Consider the following 20021-nt stretch of genomic DNA (forward strand, 5'->3'; position numbering starts at 1 on the left):
TGATGAAATCACTGTGAATGACGTTAAACCCCATATTTATAGTGTTTCATTGGAGTCAGTACCCTTTAGTTTGCATTATTGTGGGACAAATAAATGTCTTATTTTCTTCTTCTGGCAGCTGGTTCCTTTAGAGGTCGCCACAGCAGATCAAGATTCAAGTTTATTGTCATTTCACATGGTATTTACAGAAATGCACAGGTTGAAACAAAATATTGTTTTTCACCAGCCGCTATAGTGCAATAATCAGGAAAAAATAAGAATACACTAATAAAAAAAACCTAAAATGAGGATAAATAACAATCAAAAAGCAGCTTTCCAAGACACTCAGCAAACTCGGGTGTAAACAATCACACTCTTTCAGTAGATCATCTGTGCATCTGCCTTTATCTTATCCAATACCTAGCAATTGGGTGGGTAAGGGGCTGTCCCAAGCATGTCTGTCCAGACTACAGCCTCACAACAGGCAAGTGGATGGACACCTGTCCATTAATCTTCCCATTCTTCAGGCCAGTTCTTAAATAGATACCTGGAGATAAAGAGGGTAAAGACTGATTAGCTGAAAGGCCATTGTCTCACACATGCAAGTGAGTCTATTTTGGAGATGGGAACGATTATTTTCTTATAATGTTAATATAATAGAAGTCACTTTTTAAAACATAATTGGAGTGTTAGTATATTATGTTGCATGAAATATTTATTGCATGTAACTGCATGCTATGTAGTATACAGTGCAAATGTAGCTTGTGGTATAATTATACTATTTTTATCTTAAATAAATTTAAAGAAGACGTGAAGCACTAAAATATCAACCAAAAGCTACCTCCAAAGTAAAAGAGCACACTAATGGACACTGACTTATGCAACCGCACACCACACGCAAACACACAGGCAGATGCATACACATGCAGAGCCATTTTCCCCCTTATTTCTCAGCAGCAGTGCAGTCAGCTGCAGGTCACATGACTGGCTTGCCTAGTCTCACTGAGCATGCTCAGACACCTCAGTGTTGTCAGGCAAAATATAAGAGAGCAGTAAGAGCAGAGATCTGTAATAGATAAACACATAGGCTCTTACTCACACACACTAGCTGGCTTGCCCACAGACGCACACCACAAGCATTGAGAAATAGACACTTTAGAATTTAGGATTGTGGCTCTGGTTTGGTTTTATTTGAAAGGACTTATTGTCATCTATCATTTCAGTGGAAAGCAGCCGCCGAGAGAGAGGCAGGTGTGCCCTTTAAGAGGGAGAAAAGCTGAGGCAAGGACAGCATCCCAGTCTCCATCCTCTGTGGAGGTAAGTGTGGATGGATGGGGTAGGTGGGGGGGTTCCAGAGCATGGGGGGAGGGGAAAATACGCCTGACTGCCTCTGTGTTTAAGCTAAATAGTTATCAAAAGGAGGAATGGGGACGGCTAAATGTGTGTTTGTGTGGGGGTGGGCACTGTGTCAGTAACTATTGGCATGTGAGACGACAGAGGCTCCAGGAATGGCGGGTTAGGGAGCTGGGAGGATGTAGATGCTAGCACGGTTGAGAACAGCAAGGCAGCAGGCATATAGAGAAAAGAGAAGAAGCTAAAGAAGAAGATATGGTTTTGAGAGCAGCAGTGTTTAATGAGAATTTACTTGTGTGCTATTGTTGTAAGAAAGGGTGTTTTACAACAATGAGAAGAGCATGATCATGACAGACTCACAAAAACAGATACCCATAATTTTCATGTAGACGTACTGAAACAGGCCTAGTCAAAGAAGACATGAAAAATTGGTATCCTTTTTACTATACTGACCTATATATCCCATGAATGGCTTTGTGTATGTCTGTTCTTTTTTGTCTTTGTCTTTTTCAAGGCATTCACCCCTCCTAGATCATTTCCTATTTTGTTAATTTTTCATTCATTTTATTGTTTGATGTGGGCTGGACTATGTAAATTGTAATTTTCAGCAGTGCATTGTTTACATATCTAACAGAAGGGAGCGGCTGGATCATTTAGATATTTTTTGGCAATCATTGTGACTGTTGTTTCATTTGAGGCAGCTATTGTTTTCTTGCGTTAAAAATTACTTAAAACTCTAGTGCTCTTTTTAGGCTAACTCGGGGGAAATTAGCTCAGAAAATATATATTTTTTCACATTTGTTCCTCACTCTCATAACAATAAATCGCAGTCTAACAGTGCAGTGAGATAAGTAAATGTGCTGCTTTAGCCTTGTGTCTACAACAGGTAAGGCCTATAAAAACCTCTGCTGCTTTGATATTTTTAGGTTAAATTCCTGGAAAAAAAAACAAACAAAAAAATGGAAACATCCTTGGAACTGAACGTACTGCACATATCTCCCACACATTCTCTCTGCAGTGATTAATGCCACTCTGAAAGAAGGCAGAGATGGCTGTTGCTAGGATACATGGCAAGGTGAAGTGCAGAAGATTTAAAGAAAAGAGGAGGAGGGCACCGTTTACAAAGCATGGCGTCACTTGCAGTGGCCTCTTTGTTTCTTGTTTTATTATTTTTTTGTTTTGTTTTGTTTGTTTTTAATTTTATATTTGTATTTTTCGAGGTTATGATACTGAGGAGTCATGTGAGACTGTCAATCAAAGCTCTGCACTTTTGTGTTCTCACTCCTTCCACCTAGAAACAGGCTGACATGGTTGGCACTAATCAAAGGCCCAAACCTGTCTGAGAGAGCCATAACAGCAGACCCAATGGTAAGACAACTGAGAACCTATTGGCGTAATCATTACTTATCATTACAATGGTGTAAAATTTTTTTGTCTTTGTTAATGATATAAAAAGCTTTAAATTAAATTATATTGACGTGGCAAAATAAATAATTTGGTTTATTCTGTTGGACCTCTGGGTTTCAGGCTTTGCTGGAAACGATAAGAAACAGAGTTCATTTTATTTATAAAATCCTATTTTTGTAAAGTCATCCTTTTTCATTGTCATTTGAGGATTCGTTTAAAAAGGGTTGAACTGAGAGAATATCCTGTCGGAAATAAATCGTGTCCCTTCATCTCTCTCTTTGCGATGCTATTTAAGCAGTATTTTGAAGCACATGAAGGAAGTCTAAATAGAGAAGTGGGAGATGAAAGGATGATAGAAAGAGGTTGCTTTTTCGTCCCACTGCACTATAATAGCTTTTTCACAATGTGTGGGCCCACAGGACATCAAAGGACAGTGTTGGACAGACGAGGAGTCAGATGGGGAGAACGAATCAGAACAATTCCTATATGGCATTCAGGTACAGCAAACACTATTACCATCGCAAAATCTCTGTTGAATCTGTTGTCAGGATATTGGCATTGTGTTTTTACTACTTGTGCTTATTTGTGGTTATTTCTAGTTATTTAAAATTATGTGTTTTTAAAAAAATAGTTTTTCCCAATGTTATAATACATTGACACAAACAAAACCACAGTTAGTTTACAGGTTTTGAAATACATATTACTTGTATTGTTAATTTCACCTCACGTTAGGATAATGTTGGTAAGTCAAAAACATGTATGGTGTTTATTTTAGGCCTTCTGTCATTATTAAATCCTCAGCAGTAATAACTGAGAGTGTTATGAAGGAAAAAGTAAGCCTCATATCTTTGGTACAGTGCTTTTTTGTGATATTATAGCCCAGTTGGTACAAAGGTAATCTTTTAGCAATTTAACATGCATGAGCAGAGATCTCTACTTTTCATATACTGCTACAGACACAAGTTTATGTCAGGAGGATTTTTTGACCCAATAGTAACTGCAGACAATAAGTCAGAGGTCAGCAGAATCATTTGGGATGATTCTCTTGGGAACTGTAAATATTCAGACCAAATGTCACGGCATTGTGGTAAATAATTTTTGACATGTTTCTCTCCGATGGGCCAAATGACTGACATTTGCATTCTAATGCTGTGCTGGAAAAAGGCCCAATGTATTTTTAATTAATTACAGAATGTGATGCTGTGTTTTGTGAAGTTGTGTAAGTGTTTATATTACCATATGTGACGATCTGGGAATGTTGTGTTTTTATTCAAATTAGGATCATAGTATTTTCATTTACTATTTACACCTTACATAACCCCAAATAGCCCAAGTAATCCCAAGTACCTCAGTCAAATTCATTTCTGATGCAAATATTTAATGTATCATCTCATCTCACAAAGTTCATTGCTTCACTCACATATAAGACCTTAATCTGTTAGTTATCCTTTTTGTGGTTATCTTGGAAGTCTTTTGATTGAAATGTAAATCCAGTCTGGGACTTAACGCTCGTTTCAGTGCAGTCAGAGAACTTGAAAGCAGTGTAGTGAAGATAAGAACAAAACTGTGTGATCTGTTCTACACACTCAGCTGAAGGGAAGAGATATCAACTCTAGATATCAGGAACATATATGACAGACATAGTACATTTTATTTAGGCTTTTTAATTTTTGTAATATAAAGATTAAATACCACTCCATATCATATTGTTCAGATATCCCATTTAAGTTATTAACTATAGTTTCATATAAAAATATTGCTTTGTTATAAAGATTTTGTTTTTGAGTCAGAGCTTTGCAAGGTCATAGTAAAGCATACTGTGGATGATTAGTTAAAATAAGTGTGTGAAAGTAATGAGCAGCTAGTTGAAACCTTAAGCTGGTACAAATGCAAACTAACACAAACAGTGAATGAACAATTGTGTGCAAACTGTAGCAATATCAAATGTTAGATAATTCATTTTGATAAGCAATCTCTAATTTAAGGCTTAACTTGAAAACTTAAACTGTTTTGAAACACAACTGTAACGAGTGCTTGGATTTTATCTGATGGGACTGTGGGGTGTGTGGGGATATGTTTGATTAAAAAAGAAAATAAGATTAGGAACCACTGAGAATTCATTCCCTGCTATAACTGTGACCAGTGCTGCTTATTGCAGGGGAGTTGTGCTGCTGACCTGTATCGACACCCTCAACTGGATGCAGACATTGAGGCTGTAAAAGACATCTACACTGACAGTGCTATCTCTGTCAGGTACAGCATAGATAGTAAGACACACACACACACATATGCAATCAAGCTGTTTAAATTTTGACTAGTTTTGAAAGAAATAACTAAGTAGAGATAAGATTAAACATGCTTGCACTCTGTTATAACTAGTTGGGCCAAAAGAGAAAAAAACAACCACCCTCAGGGTATAACCACGTGAACTGGTTTGAGTATAACTTTGATTACTCATGATAAACTAACTCTACATGTTGTTGTGTTTATGAACAGGGAGTATGGAACCATTGATGATGTAGACATCGATCTTCATATTAACATCAGTTTCTTAGATGTGAGTCTTCACTGGAAACACCTCCTCCAATTTTGCCTATTACTATTCTAATATTGACAGTTTGCAAAGTAAAATGCATCATAAAATTATAATCTCTTTATATTACAAGAAATGTCTTTAATTAGGATGCTAACTCTGCATATTTGTGTGTCTGTGTCCGACTCAGGAGGAAGTTGCGACGGCATGGAAAGTTATCAGAACAGAACCAATTATTCTGAGACTTCGCTTTTCTCTTTCTCAGTATCTCGATGGACCCGGTGAGTAAAGATGTCACTGTGGATGTTGGTTTTCTGGAAGGGACTTTGTATTTGTGCTACTCAATGAGTGTGAGAGATGAGTACATTGTGCGCTGTACAAGAGGGAGAATGGGGGAAAAAAACAAACACAGTTTGTGTCTATCTGTACACTATGTGTAATAATATTAGTCATCTTTATTTAGAGCCGTCAGTAGAAGTGTTCCAGCCATCAAATAAAGAAGGTTTCAGCTTGGGCCTGCAACTTAAAAAGTAAGTGATGTAATCTCTTAAATTTGGGACCTAAAAAAACTCTATACCTGTACCATTGTGAGCAAGAGCTGCAGAAAAATTTCAGTTAGTTTCAGTAGCTTAGTTTAACGTAATAGTAATATTTAGTTTATGAGAAGGTTTATTTGGTGCCGATTGAAAGAGAAAATTAGCGTCTTCCTTCCTCACTGTCATGTTATCACAGGATCCTGAGCACATTCACCTCACAGCAGTGGAAGCACCTCAGCAATGAGTTTCTCAAGGCCCAGCAGGAGAAGAGGCACAGCTGGTTCAAAGCCGGAGGGACCATCAAGAAGTTCCGTGCCGGGCTCAGCATCTTCTCCCCCATCCCAAAGTAGGTATCTCTCTCACACTTTAGCTTCACAATTGGTAAATGACACTGGAATCCCGAGTAAGATTTAATTTCTGATTTCTGTCTTTTTTTTTCATTCATCACAAATGCATGTTTGCTTTCTGTGTAGTCTGTTTGTACTTTTGTTATTTACTGACATAATATAGGCATAGTGATGGAAGACATTGACTTTTTTGAGAACATCTCATAGCTGATTCAGACTGTAGTGGCAAGTGCTAATATGCTATGTTTCTCCAGTTAATTATCAAAGTTAGTTATCAGTCTTAGGCAGTAGGAAATAAGCATATCTGCCAAAATAAAAACAAAGCTGAAAGCACAAATCATAAATCATATGGAACTTAAGGTTTCATGATACACAATACTGTGCGCACCTAAAGTTTAATGATTCATTCTCTACCTACGTTCATAAACAGGATAAATACACCATATAAATACTACAAACTATTAGGTGAACTATAGCAAAAAAGACAAACAGGAATGGTAGCTCTGACTCAGCATTGTGAAGACTGACTGAAATTCAAGCTTTGACAAGCACAACCAAATTCCCCTTTGGGTAACTACAATTTTTGGCTTCTGACTTCCTCAGACATTCTTTGACAGTTATCGGTGCATAGGGATTAAATCCCAGCCCACTCAGTGGAGGTCAGCTCCTCTAACTACTAGCCTGTCTTGACATTCTCAAAACTTGACAAGTCTCACGTCAAGGTGGTACATTGATTATATACTGAGAGCAATGGTAGAAGTCAACACTGGCTCTTGCAGGTAACAGTTAGTGACTTGAGCTGCTGTCAGATTCCAGTTGTCAGAGCTAGTATTACCTGTTAGTACAGTATGAATCACTAGAGCAGAGTGTGTACTTCTTTAGAAGATGTCACTATAAAATTGTCTAAGCCTATAGTCGACAAATATATTACAGTCTAGATCATATATTATTATAAATAATATGATTTTTAAAATGAGATTGCTCACAATTAAGATTTTGTTGTTAGCAGCATCATAGTGATACCAAAATGTGTTCTTTAACCTTAAAATCTAAATCCTTTGTGCTCTGAATCATATCCCCTTTGAAACTCTGAATGACAGCTTTCTTTGTATTTTGGTCTCTGTCAGGTCTCCAAGTTTTCCTCTGATTCAAGACACAGTTTTAAAAGGGAAGCTAAGTGTCCCTGAGCTGAGGGTGACGCGCTTAATGAACCGCTCGATCTCCTGTACCATGAAGAACCCTAAAGGAGAGCTATTCAGCTATCCACCAAATAGCCAGGTCAGAGCAAGTCTTGACAAATCAACACCCAAATGTGAAATACCTTTCAGTTAAAATGCTGACTTGTGTAAATTTTACTCCTTTCCCTCTTTCTCAATAAATATATATTTTAACTGTCACATGTCAAGTTTTGGTCGCAGTGTTTACACCACAACTCTGAGGCTGTTAACTTTACTTTCTTTCCACTCATAAAAGTTCTGTTGTAGAAACCCGTAATGTTAGAAGTTAATATTTTAAGTACTGTAATTCTGGAAATTGTATGTGGTGAAATGCTGTTATTAAGAAACTTAAGTATTTTTTTGTTTTTATGTCTTAATCCGCTGTGATTCACTCTGACCCCCTTCTCAGTCACCCGCCACCTGCACTGTACCCACCTGAGTCTTTCCCTACCCTTACCGTAACATGGCTGGTGCGCCCTTTCCCATAATGCTTTGTCTTCACTTGACTCATCAGACTGTGGCTGTCCCGGCGGCCAGGGCCCCAGCGCAGATTACCACGAGGCAGCTGATTGAATTGTTTTTCTCATCCCAGGCGGGCGGCCACTGCAAGAACATTCCTACCTTGGAGTATGGCTTCTTAGTGCAGGTTAGATCTCAAAAAGATGTCAGTCCACTTACAAAGCCACTTCTACATTTTGTCTCAGTCATGGCTAAGAAGAAAGTAAACTAATTACCTGAGCATTAAAATACCACACGTTGTTTGAATGACTTAAAAATAAAAAATAATACCTGGTGAGTAATTTATAAATGGCTCCTGGGGATTTCATCATTGTTAGGTGTGAACCCACGCCATACAGTCTGTAGATTCTATTAGCTCCTAGTATTGTGTAACTGATTGTTGAGCTCTAAAATGTATTGTTATTCTAGGACCCAAAACCATGGCATTGTAACAACTTTGCCAAAATAGTCAGAATTCCTTTGAATGGCAGTGCTGAAGATGACAATTAATTCAGAACACTACTCTGCTTTCCCCCCAAACAGATAATGAAGTACTCAGAACAGAGGATCCCCACACTTAATGAGTACTGCGTGGTTTGTGACGAACAGCATGTCTTTCAGAATGGATCCATGCTGAAGGTACCAGTGGCAAATAAGAGAAACACATAGATGTATAAGTATGAGATGCAGAAATATGAACCCCTTATATAAGTGGAAAACATATCAGTAAAACTTGAAACATGATCTATGATTTTTTTTTTCTGTCAGTAATATACATATACATATTTCTGGTTGAAGATTTTCTTGCTTACTTAATACTAGAGTAAGCAAATGGGAAGATTGTGTGACTTAATGTACCTTTTTGTGTATGGGTAGTAGATTTCGAAATAGGTGTAGATTAAACTTTGTTTGTTCATGCAGCCTGCTGTGTGCACAAGGGAGCTGTGTGTGTTCTCTTTCTACACTCTGGGTGTAATGTCTGGAGCTGCAGAGGAAGTGGCCACCGGAGCAGAGGTGACCACAACACTTCGACAGTATATCAAATAATGCACATTATTTGGATTTTATAGTCCATTCCTTTAGATATTAGATAAAAATGCTGAACTATAGATAAGAACAAAAATACCAATGTCAACATTTTGATCCAATTCTGATTAACTGTAGCTAATATGTGTTATTGGAAAAAACACAATTTCAGTCATCAGCATAAACTGAAGGCACAAAATATAAATATATAACCCCTCTCTTCCCAGGTCGTGGACCTTCTTGTAGCTATGTGTCGAGCTGCCCTGGAGTCTCCTCGTAAGAGCATCATATTTGAGCCTTACCCTTCAGTTGTTGATCCCAATGACCCCAAGACTCTTGCCTTTAATCCAAAGGTCAGCATCCTCACTGCATTTCTAAAGATCATATTTAATTCCATCATGACATTTAATTTGAAAAAGACATACTGCATACTTTAAAAAAAAAAACACTTCTGCCATCAGAAAAAACTAAAATTATTGTTAAAATTTATTTTTCTATTTTATATATTTCAAACTAATGATTAAACCTAAGACCTGTATGTCTCCAGTGATTTTAGATTTCTGTATGTTGTTCTCTCTTTTACTGCATACAATGGATGTTTGGCTCAACCGGTGAACACAGAAGAAGAATTATGAAAGACTACAAAAAGCACTGGATAGTGTAATGTCCATTCGGGAAATGACCCAGGTACAAGAAGGAGGTGGGAGGGAAAGAAAGGCCATAATAGTAGAGTAGCTTCTTTTTAAAATGGGTTGAAAGGCATGTAAAATGCAGATAAAAATAGCATCCCAATGTCTTTGGAAGTAGGCTTTTATGTGTATCGAGATTACTGACAATGTCCGTTCACATTTTTTTTTTTTTTAATTTAAGGAACGGTGCTGTTTAATCTTCATGGATGCAGTTTTGTTAATCAAAGTGGTATCTTCTCCATGCTACATGTGTTTACCCACTTGTTACCTACTGTGGTTGGACTGCATCTATAAGATGATATCATTATATAATATTCACATCACAAGTAAAAGCTTACTCATTTGTTTTTGGGAAGGACAAAAAAAAAAAAAGAAAATCACATTTGCATGTTTTTTCCAGGGTTCATATCTGGAGATTAAGAAACAGATGGACAAACTAGACCCTTTGGCCCATCCCCTGCTACAGTGGTGAGTAAAGAGAATCCGTTGTGCTGTGTGTTTTCACCTTCTGGTATTATCTACATCACCTCACTGTCATATTGCCATGGGATACTTGGACACTTGAAAAAAAAGGAAACATCTTCAGTGATGTGTTGTTTTTACTTTGACAAGTCAAGATGTCTGCTGTGAGTAGTATTAACACGATGCTATTATGATACAATATAGTTTATATACATATTTGAATCTCTTCTCTATGTTTCTACAGGATTATTTCCAGTAACAGATCTCATATCGTCAAGCTGCCTCTCAGTAGGGTAGGAAACCAGAACAATATTGCCTTATGTCCCTTCTATAAACATTTTTGAATGCTATATTGTGTAATTTGATACGTACTCGTTCCCTGTCCACTTGTCTCTGATATTCTCTCATCTCAATGATCTCACCGTAACAGCAACTGAAATTCATGCACACCTCCCACCAGTTCCTCCTGCTCAGCAGCCCCCCAGCCAAGGAAGCTCGTTTTCGCACTGCCAAGAAGTTATACGGCAGCACTTTTGCCTTCCAGTGAGTTACATTTCCATTATTTAACATGTTGTCAGTAAATGAATTTAAAATTTTAAAGCCTTTAATGCTTAAGAAGTAAAACCATTTAGGCAGTGCTGAAGTATCAGAAAACACTTAGTGGTTATTATATTTATAAGCGTGTGGCTGGTGGGAAATATTTTCTGAGGAATCAAATTCTTTTAATAATTGATGTCAAATCAAGCATAGCTGCTAAAATGAATGCATAATTTAGCTTTGGAGCGCTATACTTTGCAAACATGTACATGTCTCAGTGTAACACCTGGTCATTATGCATTTGCTGAAAGGGGCCACTTTAGCAGATTTTTATGGAACCATAACAAATAACAGCACAGAGCAATGGTCATTCTCCTGGACTGAGAAACCACCTTTCTTAGCCAGCACATGGAGCCAGCAATATCTGTGAGATACAGATTTGTACTGTAGCAGATGGGGCTGTGCTGAATATTTTAGATACTCACAACCCATCTGGGCACGTGCAGGGTACAACTAATTCACCAACAGGGCTTACAGTCTCTCTGCATGATGGTTCCTACTACAAATTTAATAATCAGATAACAGAAAATGCCAAATGCTTAATTTAGCCTGACTGCAATTTTTTTTTATATCGATATAAATAGAAACATGACTTTTTGAAAAAAAGAGAGACCATCTCACATATAAAGGAATTAAATGGCACTTGCCTAATGGTTCTCAAATCACCAAATAATATATTTGAAAAAAATCAGTAGAAAAGTAACCTTATACTGGGTCATGATTACTGAAAATAGATGTTGTTGCTGAGATTCGTGTATTTTGGTGTTTTGAGCAGCAGAATCTAGCTTCATCATATTCAAGTGAAATCCGTACAGCTGATATTTGCAAAACTTATCAACTAACACCAAAACAATCCAGATGGATAAACAGCACCACTAGTCAGCTCAAAAACACAGAAATTTGATTTGGGGGTGAACTGTTCCTTTAATTACGCTCAAAGGCTGATTAGTTAAAAATATTAAAAAAACTACTTGCCCGTGTTTTAAGGCTTAGTTAACCAATATAAATCTGGAAGATTGTGATGTTATCTTCTCTTTTAATGAATTAAGTTGTAGATTTTGTAGAATGTTAAATTATTAAAAACCAAAAGATTTATAGCTTTTTTAACCCTTTCTTTTTAAAATTAAATTTAAAAAAAAAATCCTCTTATGCAGTAATTTACATGCTGATAAATGCAAGTATATTCAGGATCCAGTTGCTCATCCCTGTTGCTGCTCTCTCTTGCCAGTAATAAGCTTCAATTACCCAGTTCATGAAAAATGATGAATTTTAAAATAGAAAAACTATAAGATTAAATATTTTGTGATAACATATTTTACAAAGATCTTTATGAAAAGAGAACAAAATATTTGTTTTTGTTAATTTTTTTCCAGTGTTAAACAGCAGAGATCGAGCCAATACGAAAAAGTGATTCCACGCTATTACACTGTTATATTCACATGGCATTTGTTTTATCTTCTTATCTCTCCCTCTCTACACTTGCTCTAGTGGTTCCCATATAGAGAACTGGCACTCTGTTCTGAGAAATGGACTAGTCAATGCCTCTTATACCAAACTGCAGGTATGTAACCCTGGCAGTTAGCTGGATGCATCTCCTATCGGACAGCAAACCTGCCCTTGCACAAAGCAGGCTCGCTGTCCGGCTGATTCATTTTCACAGTTAATGGATGCCAGCTTCCTTTTCATGAGCTTTGCAATTGGCATTTTAGCAAGCAGGGCACACTAGGAGATTTTCCTTGCCAGCGTCAGCCTCTTTCTGCCTTCTCTGCTGGCAACAGCAGACAGCATGTCCCTTCCTGTTGTGGGACAAAGGAAGTGGACTGTGGTGTCAGCTGAGAGCCTGTGTGCCCTGTTGGGGTCAACCATCTAGAGCACTGAGTAGGTTAGATCTGTATTTAAAGGACGCAGAGGACAAGTTCTGTGGCAGTGAGTACAGCCTTCAACAGAGTGAATAGGGATCGCTATTGAAAGGTTAGTAACTGTCACTACTCTTTGTATACTCAAAGTTAGGACAAATATTTTATATAAATCATTCAAATGTTTATATAAAACTTGTTAATACCAAAGTGGAACAAATGACCATATAAGAACTGTAGAGTTTTCCAGGAAAGAAGGGCATACCACCTATCCCAATTATATTTGTGATTTTTATTTTTTTAATTCTTATTAATTTCCGCATTTGTTCTCACTTTTATTTTGTTGTAGTTGTAATCAATCTGGTCTTTAAAAGATAATTCTTAAAAAAACAAGGGAAAAGATTTGATCTTCAGAGAGCACAGACTGTTTCATTTGCATAATACAGCTGATAAAGACTGCTGCTCGGGAGAGACTCAGGCTTGTCCTGAAAATAGATTAAACACAATTAAATCTGAAACCTCAAGGATCTTTCAGCCATGATTGTTCTATCGTGCTGATGTGTTTCATTTATGCCTTCTTTATTCTCCAACTTTTTGAAGTCTTCATCTTTGATCTTGCTTCGGTGCTCGTCTGCCTCCCCCTTCTCTCTATTTCACCTTGAGCATTGACACTGTTCCTCTGTCATTGTGTTTCACAGCAGGAGGAGGAGGATGACTGAATCTGCCTTTAGCTCCAGCCATCACACAGAATCTCTTGTCTCTTGTTCCTTTTCATTTCTTCCAGATGTGCAATGTCCTGACTGCTGTCTCCCTCATGCATTCCCAGTCAAGTGGCTCTTTGTTCTTCCTCTTAATTTGACTCTTGGTCGTTACATGTGTGGCCCTTCTGTTTTCCTCCCTGCAGACATTGCAGAGAGAAGGCTCACCTTATAATCAGTTATCTTTGTACTTTGCCATCTTTCCATTTATGTCTACATTTCAAGTTTCATGCAAGTATTATTTGAATACCTGGACATTTATGCAAAAATTCAAAGCACAAAAATCAAGAGTATCACTTCATCTCTAATGCATAATGTTGAAAGAAGTTAGCAGGTGTAACTGTATATGAATTGCTTCAGATTCCTGGAACAATTTCTCTCTTTGACGCTTTCCACTTTGCAGAATTTAGATTTGCACTTTGCATGTGTGGGTGTATTTAGTATGCTTGGTTGTTGAGGGGAACTGTCACATACATATTAAAATCATTGACATTCACAGGCTAATTTAAGTACAGTTGATCTGAGATGAATTTCACTGTATGTGTTAGCATTTCCAAGTGTACATATGTGTGTGTAAGGCTGTCCTGTGCACATGCTCAGTGACCCTTCCTTCCTGCTCTTTTCAAACCCAAGCTGCATGGGGCAGCGTATGGAAAGGGCATCTATCTGAGCCCCATCTCCAGCATATCTTTTGGATACTCAGGTAGGAACGGTTCATCACCATTCAGACCTCTGTGCCCCCCCCTCTCGCCTTTTCCACCATGTTCACCGAGTATCCTTTGTGTTTGCTACATGGCCTAATTGACATCCTGGAACACTCCATTTTCACTTGTGGGTGCCTGCCATGTTATCCTGTTGTGCTGTACTGTGTTTCCATTTTTGGGTGCTGGGTCTCGGGCCTCTGAGCTTCTGTGCCACCTGCCATGCCATGCTTCATGTTGTGGCTGTATAAAAATAGGTTTGTCATTGGATTTGTGTGTTTTCACATTTTTGGTTTTAATCTGGCTTTGGCTTTGTCAGTTGAGGGTTGCAAAGATGTTTCAAGGCTTATATGGTTTGCTGGCGATAATAAGGACGTCAGCACAGTGTGTTCCTAGTGGGGGCCAGCTATTAACATATGTTAACTTGAAGAATGGATGTGGAATTCTTAAAACAAAGCAAAATACTTAACAGATGGTACAGTTTTTGACATTACGTCTACTTGGATTTATCTTCCCAGCTACTTTTCTAAGTACTAAATTTTTTAAAATTATATTCACAGTCTAAAACAAGTACCATTTGAACTGTTTATCAATACTGAAAATGTCTTACGCTGAATGTTTGGTTTTTTGCTTGTTTTCCATGTAGCATGTATTTGGTACCATTTAGGGCAGTGAATTTTATATTAAAGTTGGACCTGTTGACAAGGACATCAAAAAGTTCACCAGAGAAAGTTTTTTGTTTCTTTTTTTCCCACATATTGGTTGTGTTGAGGTAAAGTTGTTCTGACTGTTTTTATTTGTTGTTTGCTGCTTCTTGCAGGAATGGGGAAAGGACAGCACCGCATGCCCACCAAAGATGAACTAGTGCAGCGTTACAACCGCATGAACACTATACCACAGGTGAGGGACAGTGAAGAGTCACAGTTTTATTATACCGATCTCTTAAAAAGCTCTCTGATTTCTTTTTAAAATAACATTGATGGTTAGATGAGAGTTGGTTTCCAAAAGGCAGTTTGCATTTTTTGATGTTTTTCATGCTTTAAACACTTGTATCTTCACCTTGAACCTGACTGTGGCGAACCATATAATTTCAGTATTTCTAAACATTAATTATTTGTCTTTTGGATGCTTCAGTTACATCATCGCCTTTTCTGTAACAACTAATTGAGTGATGTTTGCTTTTCAACAGAGCCGTCCTATCCAGTCAAGGTTTCTTCAGAGTCGAAACTTGAACTGTATTGCTCTTTGTGAAGGTAATATTATATAGGAGGTGTAATATTATTGGTAGATGGGTTAAACTGAGTCACATCATTATAGCTTTTTAGAAATAAATTAACTACTGACTAAATGTGACATGATGTAACAACTAATACACACATTTTTGATATTTTCTACTCGACCCTTTTTAAACTTGACAAACCTTGATAAAGTAAAATACAAATAGAGTCCTATTACGGACTAAAAGATATTATAATGCAATTGCTCTTGCTATGAAGTCATGGCAATATGATCACTGCTATTATTGAAGGAGACAATAAAAATAAAGCTAGAGTGCATCACTTAGAATAATAAGGCCATTTAGCACTTAGGCTATAATACATTTTATGCTGTATCAGATAATTCCTGAACAACAGCAACACTACAATCAAAGCAGAACAAGAAGCACTGTTGTTACAGTTTACAATTTCTAATAACGTTCCTTTGATAAAACACAGTTCTCTGATTTTAACAGTTATCACATCAAAGGATCTGCAGAAGCATGGAAACATCTGGGTGTGTCCGGTTTCTGACCATGTCTGTACTCGCTTCTTTTTTGTGTAAGTATTTCAGTAACTTTCAGCGCCTTGATAATTTCAACTGAATTCTTGGAATTATTACAAAATTAAGTTGGCATACCCATCTAATTTTGTCACTGTCACTCTTGAATGCATAGTTGGTGTTTTTATGTTGTTTTGTTTTTTCTCATTTTTTAATCTGCTACACTGCGTAAAGATGCAGGTGATTTAAAGATCGGGATTTTTTCCCACCAAATAGCAGATTTTATCAATGTGTTCTCTGTTTTCTGAGTTAGAAAATATTTTTTAGATTGCTTGCAGTCTAACTCAAATGACAGCTAAGTATAAATGAACTCTTGTGCTATGTGTGTACTTTTTCTTATTTTCAGAATGGAGAGTGTGGTTAGAATAAAAACAGAAAGATGTCAGAACACAACTCCTAAATTTTTTTTTGCTCCCCAGACAGGAGCATCAAGCCAAACCTCAGTTGTTCTTTTTAAAGGCCTATTTTCTTAACACCTCGATTAAATCTTAATCTTAAAATGAAATAAGGTAAACTATATTTGGAAAAACTGAACATGAATTAATGAAATACAGAGTTTTAGTTTTAAACTACTTGGGAATTAGAGTCTGGTAGGACAGGACACCCCCCGGAGTCTAGACACTAGTGATGGTAGAGATGAAGCAGGTGGAGACTTGGATAAGCAGCTCTGGCCAGGTGAAGATGAAGAGGAAGTGGGTTGCATGAATCTAAGTCTGAAAGGCAGAATGACAGAAACCCACTAAGATTTGAAGTATGTGTAAAAGCGGCTTGCAGAAGGAGGGTAAGAAAAATATTAGGCCTGATTGATGACAACAGAATTTAATTTGACAGCGTGGGAATGCGGAAGTGATGTAAATAGACGAGCAGCCCAGGAATGCAGGCAGAAGAATGAATACAGATCTTCCTTATTAAAGCTGTGCTTAAGCACCATTAATTTGGGCAGTTATATCTAAAATAAAGTGCAGTAGAAAGGGCAGGGACGTTATCAAGACCAGGTGTTAAGCAGAAATATAAAGTGTTCTCTCTATGCGCAGATATGAGGATGGCCAAGTAGGAGATGCTAACATCAACACCCAAGAGCCTAAGGTGCAGAAGGAGATCATGCGTGTGATTGGGACCCAGATCTACTCGAGCTAATGGAGGTTCACCAGCAGTGTTTGGATCCATACGTTTCTCTGTGGGAGGCACACAGGCAGGCAGACAGTTTTAGCGAATGTTTTCAGCTGGGCTGTCCTCAGGCCTGATAATGAAGGATGAGGGAGCTCTTAAGCACATTATTTCAGAAGTTGCTTTGTTCTGGTCTCCTTGTTTTCTTTTTTCTCCTTTTTCCAAATTGTTACACCTTACATTGTCATTTAACCTACAGTTAGGCTTAATTGGGGTAATGTCTTCTTTTCTCAGTTCATATCATTAAAACAAGTGAAGAAAAATGGCAGTAGTCATCGGATATATTATCAACACACACTCTTCTGACCTTGGTTTGACTGGGCTTATTTCTTTTTTGCTGCATTTTTACTGATCCTTTGAACCCTTCATCTCCATTTATTTATTTATTTCTCTCTGTGAATATATAGTAAAACAAATAACCATTCCAAATGATAATTGTTCCCTTTGTGGCAAACGAGTAAGTGATGGATTTACATACACATGGAATTTTTTATTTTTTTATTTTTGTGTTTGCAAAGTCTTTATCCCTTTTCCTATTATTCAGTGTTCTTTCAGTAATGATATGAATTAATGTTTGTGATATGTTTAGCCCCTGAGCAGCAAGTAGTGCTCTGTCGTTTCATCCCTGCATACTCAATGAATTTCCCAGAATCCAAAACACGAGGTGTTGGTGTGGTTTAGACTCAGATCACATACACATTAAGCACTTTGCTTTTGAAGTGGGGGTTTACCATGATTAGAATTTTTCACAGAACGATTAAGACAGTTTTGATTAAGGATGCAGTTTAAATCTTTAGAACCCCCAAATGTCAGAGCTCTAAAAAAAAAGCAAAAAAAAAAAAAAGCTTTGTTCTCTCTGGACAAATTTTTGACAAAAAGAACAAATGTAATAACATTTCCTTAAGGATTCATATATTGAAAAATTTGCTGTTGATATTTTTATGAAATTAAGACATTGGCACTGTTTTTGCTAATTTTAAATGAATTCAGTTTATTGTTTTGGTAAAGATCTGTTTCTCTTCCTTTCATTCCACAATTATGATAAAGTGCACAGTGTTTTGTTGTGATGACTTACCGCTCCATCAAGGTTTTGTCTTTGTTCCTGTTTTGAAGAATAATGGGATTTGTAGTTCTTCAACACAAACAGTTATTTCAGGCATTTAAAAACCCAGTTGGGGTGACTTTGGTTGTCAGGTGTGACCTTCAAAAACAGCAATATGCAGCAAAATATATAGGTGAAATTATACACATTACTCTTGTCTCACTTGATGGAAAAAAATGTTGATCAGATTTCATATAACATGTTACATCAACTACTTGAAGTTTGTTTTCTGTTTAAAAACTACCACAGTCTGTCATATACCCCTTTTTTAAGTAGTCTTTACTACTTAAACATCCAATGAATATCTCAATTTAAAATGAATATTTTTGTGTATGAACTACACTGACCAGTGGATCCACAAACAAAATCACCTGTACAGAAAATCATGGACAGTTTTCTAACTACAAACATTATCTAGTCCAGGTGAGCTCACATCCTTCTCACCCCTAATGCAACTGAGACTGGATATTATATAGAGGTGCATGAATGTGCAACTCTTTGGTTTCACGTTGGAGAATGGCAATGTTGTATAGCTAAACAAGTTTATCAGTTAGTCATGTACTGTATGTATGTATGTGTGGCTTTGTATTTTCTTGACATTATAATAGACATTGCACTTACTCAGCGTTCGCCTAAACTGGACAATTTGACTGTCCTTGGGCCTGCAGTAGATGGGAAGTGGTGAAAAAGACATGATAAAATAAATGTTAATGGAATCAGCAAGACTAAAATATCCAACATCTTAACTGTGTTTGTACTAAGATGGATTTTGTCTTCTGAAACTGACCACTGAATGGACTTGTGGGGCACAAAAACAAAACAGATTGTACATAAGGACACTGGAGAGCTTGTTGAAATGTATTGCCCAGAAAAAGATGGACACGTACAGCTGACCCACTGTGGGACTTGGGACTCTTCTAACAGCTGATGCCTGTTTTTGCCAAGACACTGAGTGTCTTTGAGAGTCGTTTCTCTCGCTGACTGTAACTGGTGAGTAATGTTTTTGACGATGATGTTATGACAGTGATGGTGATTATGATCGAGATGAAAGGGGGCGATGCAGACAAAAAAACAAGAATAAAGCCTGGTTTTGCACAGTCTTATTCTCGGCGTCGTTTTGTTTATTATATGTGTGGAAATGTCTATTGTTGCTGAGCTTTTGTGCGGCATTTTAAGCAGAAGGGGGCACTATTACTCCACCACCGCTTAGACTGCTCGAGTCCTCTGTTCTGTTTGAATCCTGTGTTGGTGATCAACATGTTTTCCTGTGTATTCGCGCTCACGTGTATATAAAGGTAAGGCAGTATGCTAAATATAAAAAAAATGGCATGTCATAGAGAAATTAGGTTTCGCATTTGAGAAAACCGAGTCATTAATGTGTCAGTCTTTGATGATTATCGTGTAAAAAGCAAGAGTGCTGCAGAAAAAGAGAAGCTTGAAGCCATCGAATCAACATATACTAAACTGTACCTAAAGAAACACAAAAGAGATGTTTGTATGAAATTAACTTTCGGTATTAGCGTTTTTATGCAGTCACAGGAAGACCAAACTCGACAATTGCAAATAAATAAAAATATAGGTGATGAATTAGCATACAGTTGCAAACTACATCACACAGCGCTATGCTGATATAAAAACAACAGAAGTGAATAGGCACTTGAGTGGCATATATTTTGCAGAATCTCACGCCATAGGCCTACCGGTGCGATCCCGTTCCTTAAATTTCGCGTTATGTTTCTTTTTCGTTAGAAACAAAGTCTTTGACCTTAAACATCACCATTAAAACTAACTTTGCTTCTTAAAAACAATGGATTTAATTTTTTTTAAATAGTAGTGCAATATACCAGTATACAGACATGCCTGTGCAAAAGTACTTACAACATCTAAATGTTTACAATTCAGGGCATCAGAAATTCATTCAAGTTGTTATTGATTTCTTTTAAATTTAATCTCTCCTCCTCGAAATATTGCAGGG

The 20021-nt window shown here is 37.2% G+C and overlaps 1 protein-coding gene across 4 annotated transcripts; it reads left to right on the forward strand.

Moving 5' to 3' along the window:
- The first annotated feature begins 1004 nt into the window (after positions 1-1004).
- Positions 1005-19149, forward strand: LOC134630921 (protein mono-ADP-ribosyltransferase PARP6). 4 transcript variants are annotated; one of them, XM_063478730.1, is made up of 23 exons: positions 1005-1296; positions 2628-2700; positions 3159-3236; positions 4883-4992; positions 5236-5296; positions 5463-5553; positions 5736-5802; positions 6005-6154; positions 7283-7433; positions 7887-8018; positions 8414-8509; positions 8792-8884; positions 9124-9249; positions 9518-9583; positions 9986-10053; positions 10292-10340; positions 10478-10590; positions 12133-12205; positions 13892-13961; positions 14780-14859; positions 15149-15212; positions 15692-15776; positions 16812-19149. In XM_063478730.1, the coding sequence occupies exons 2-23, from the start codon at positions 2698-2700 to the stop codon at positions 16912-16914; spliced, it is 1929 nt and encodes a 642-aa protein (XP_063334800.1). In that variant the 5' UTR covers positions 1005-1296; positions 2628-2697; the 3' UTR covers positions 16915-19149. The 4 variants fall into 4 exon arrangements, with proteins under 4 accessions (XP_063334800.1, XP_063334809.1, XP_063334816.1 ...); XM_063478739.1 differs by having other exon boundaries at positions 9521-9583; XM_063478746.1 differs by having other exon boundaries at positions 4898-4992.
- Positions 19150-20021: the final 872 nt, after the last annotated feature.

This window comes from Pelmatolapia mariae, linkage group LG1, assembly GCF_036321145.2.
Source record: "Pelmatolapia mariae isolate MD_Pm_ZW linkage group LG1, Pm_UMD_F_2, whole genome shotgun sequence".
Classification (NCBI taxonomy): domain Eukaryota; kingdom Metazoa; phylum Chordata; class Actinopteri; order Cichliformes; family Cichlidae; genus Pelmatolapia; species Pelmatolapia mariae.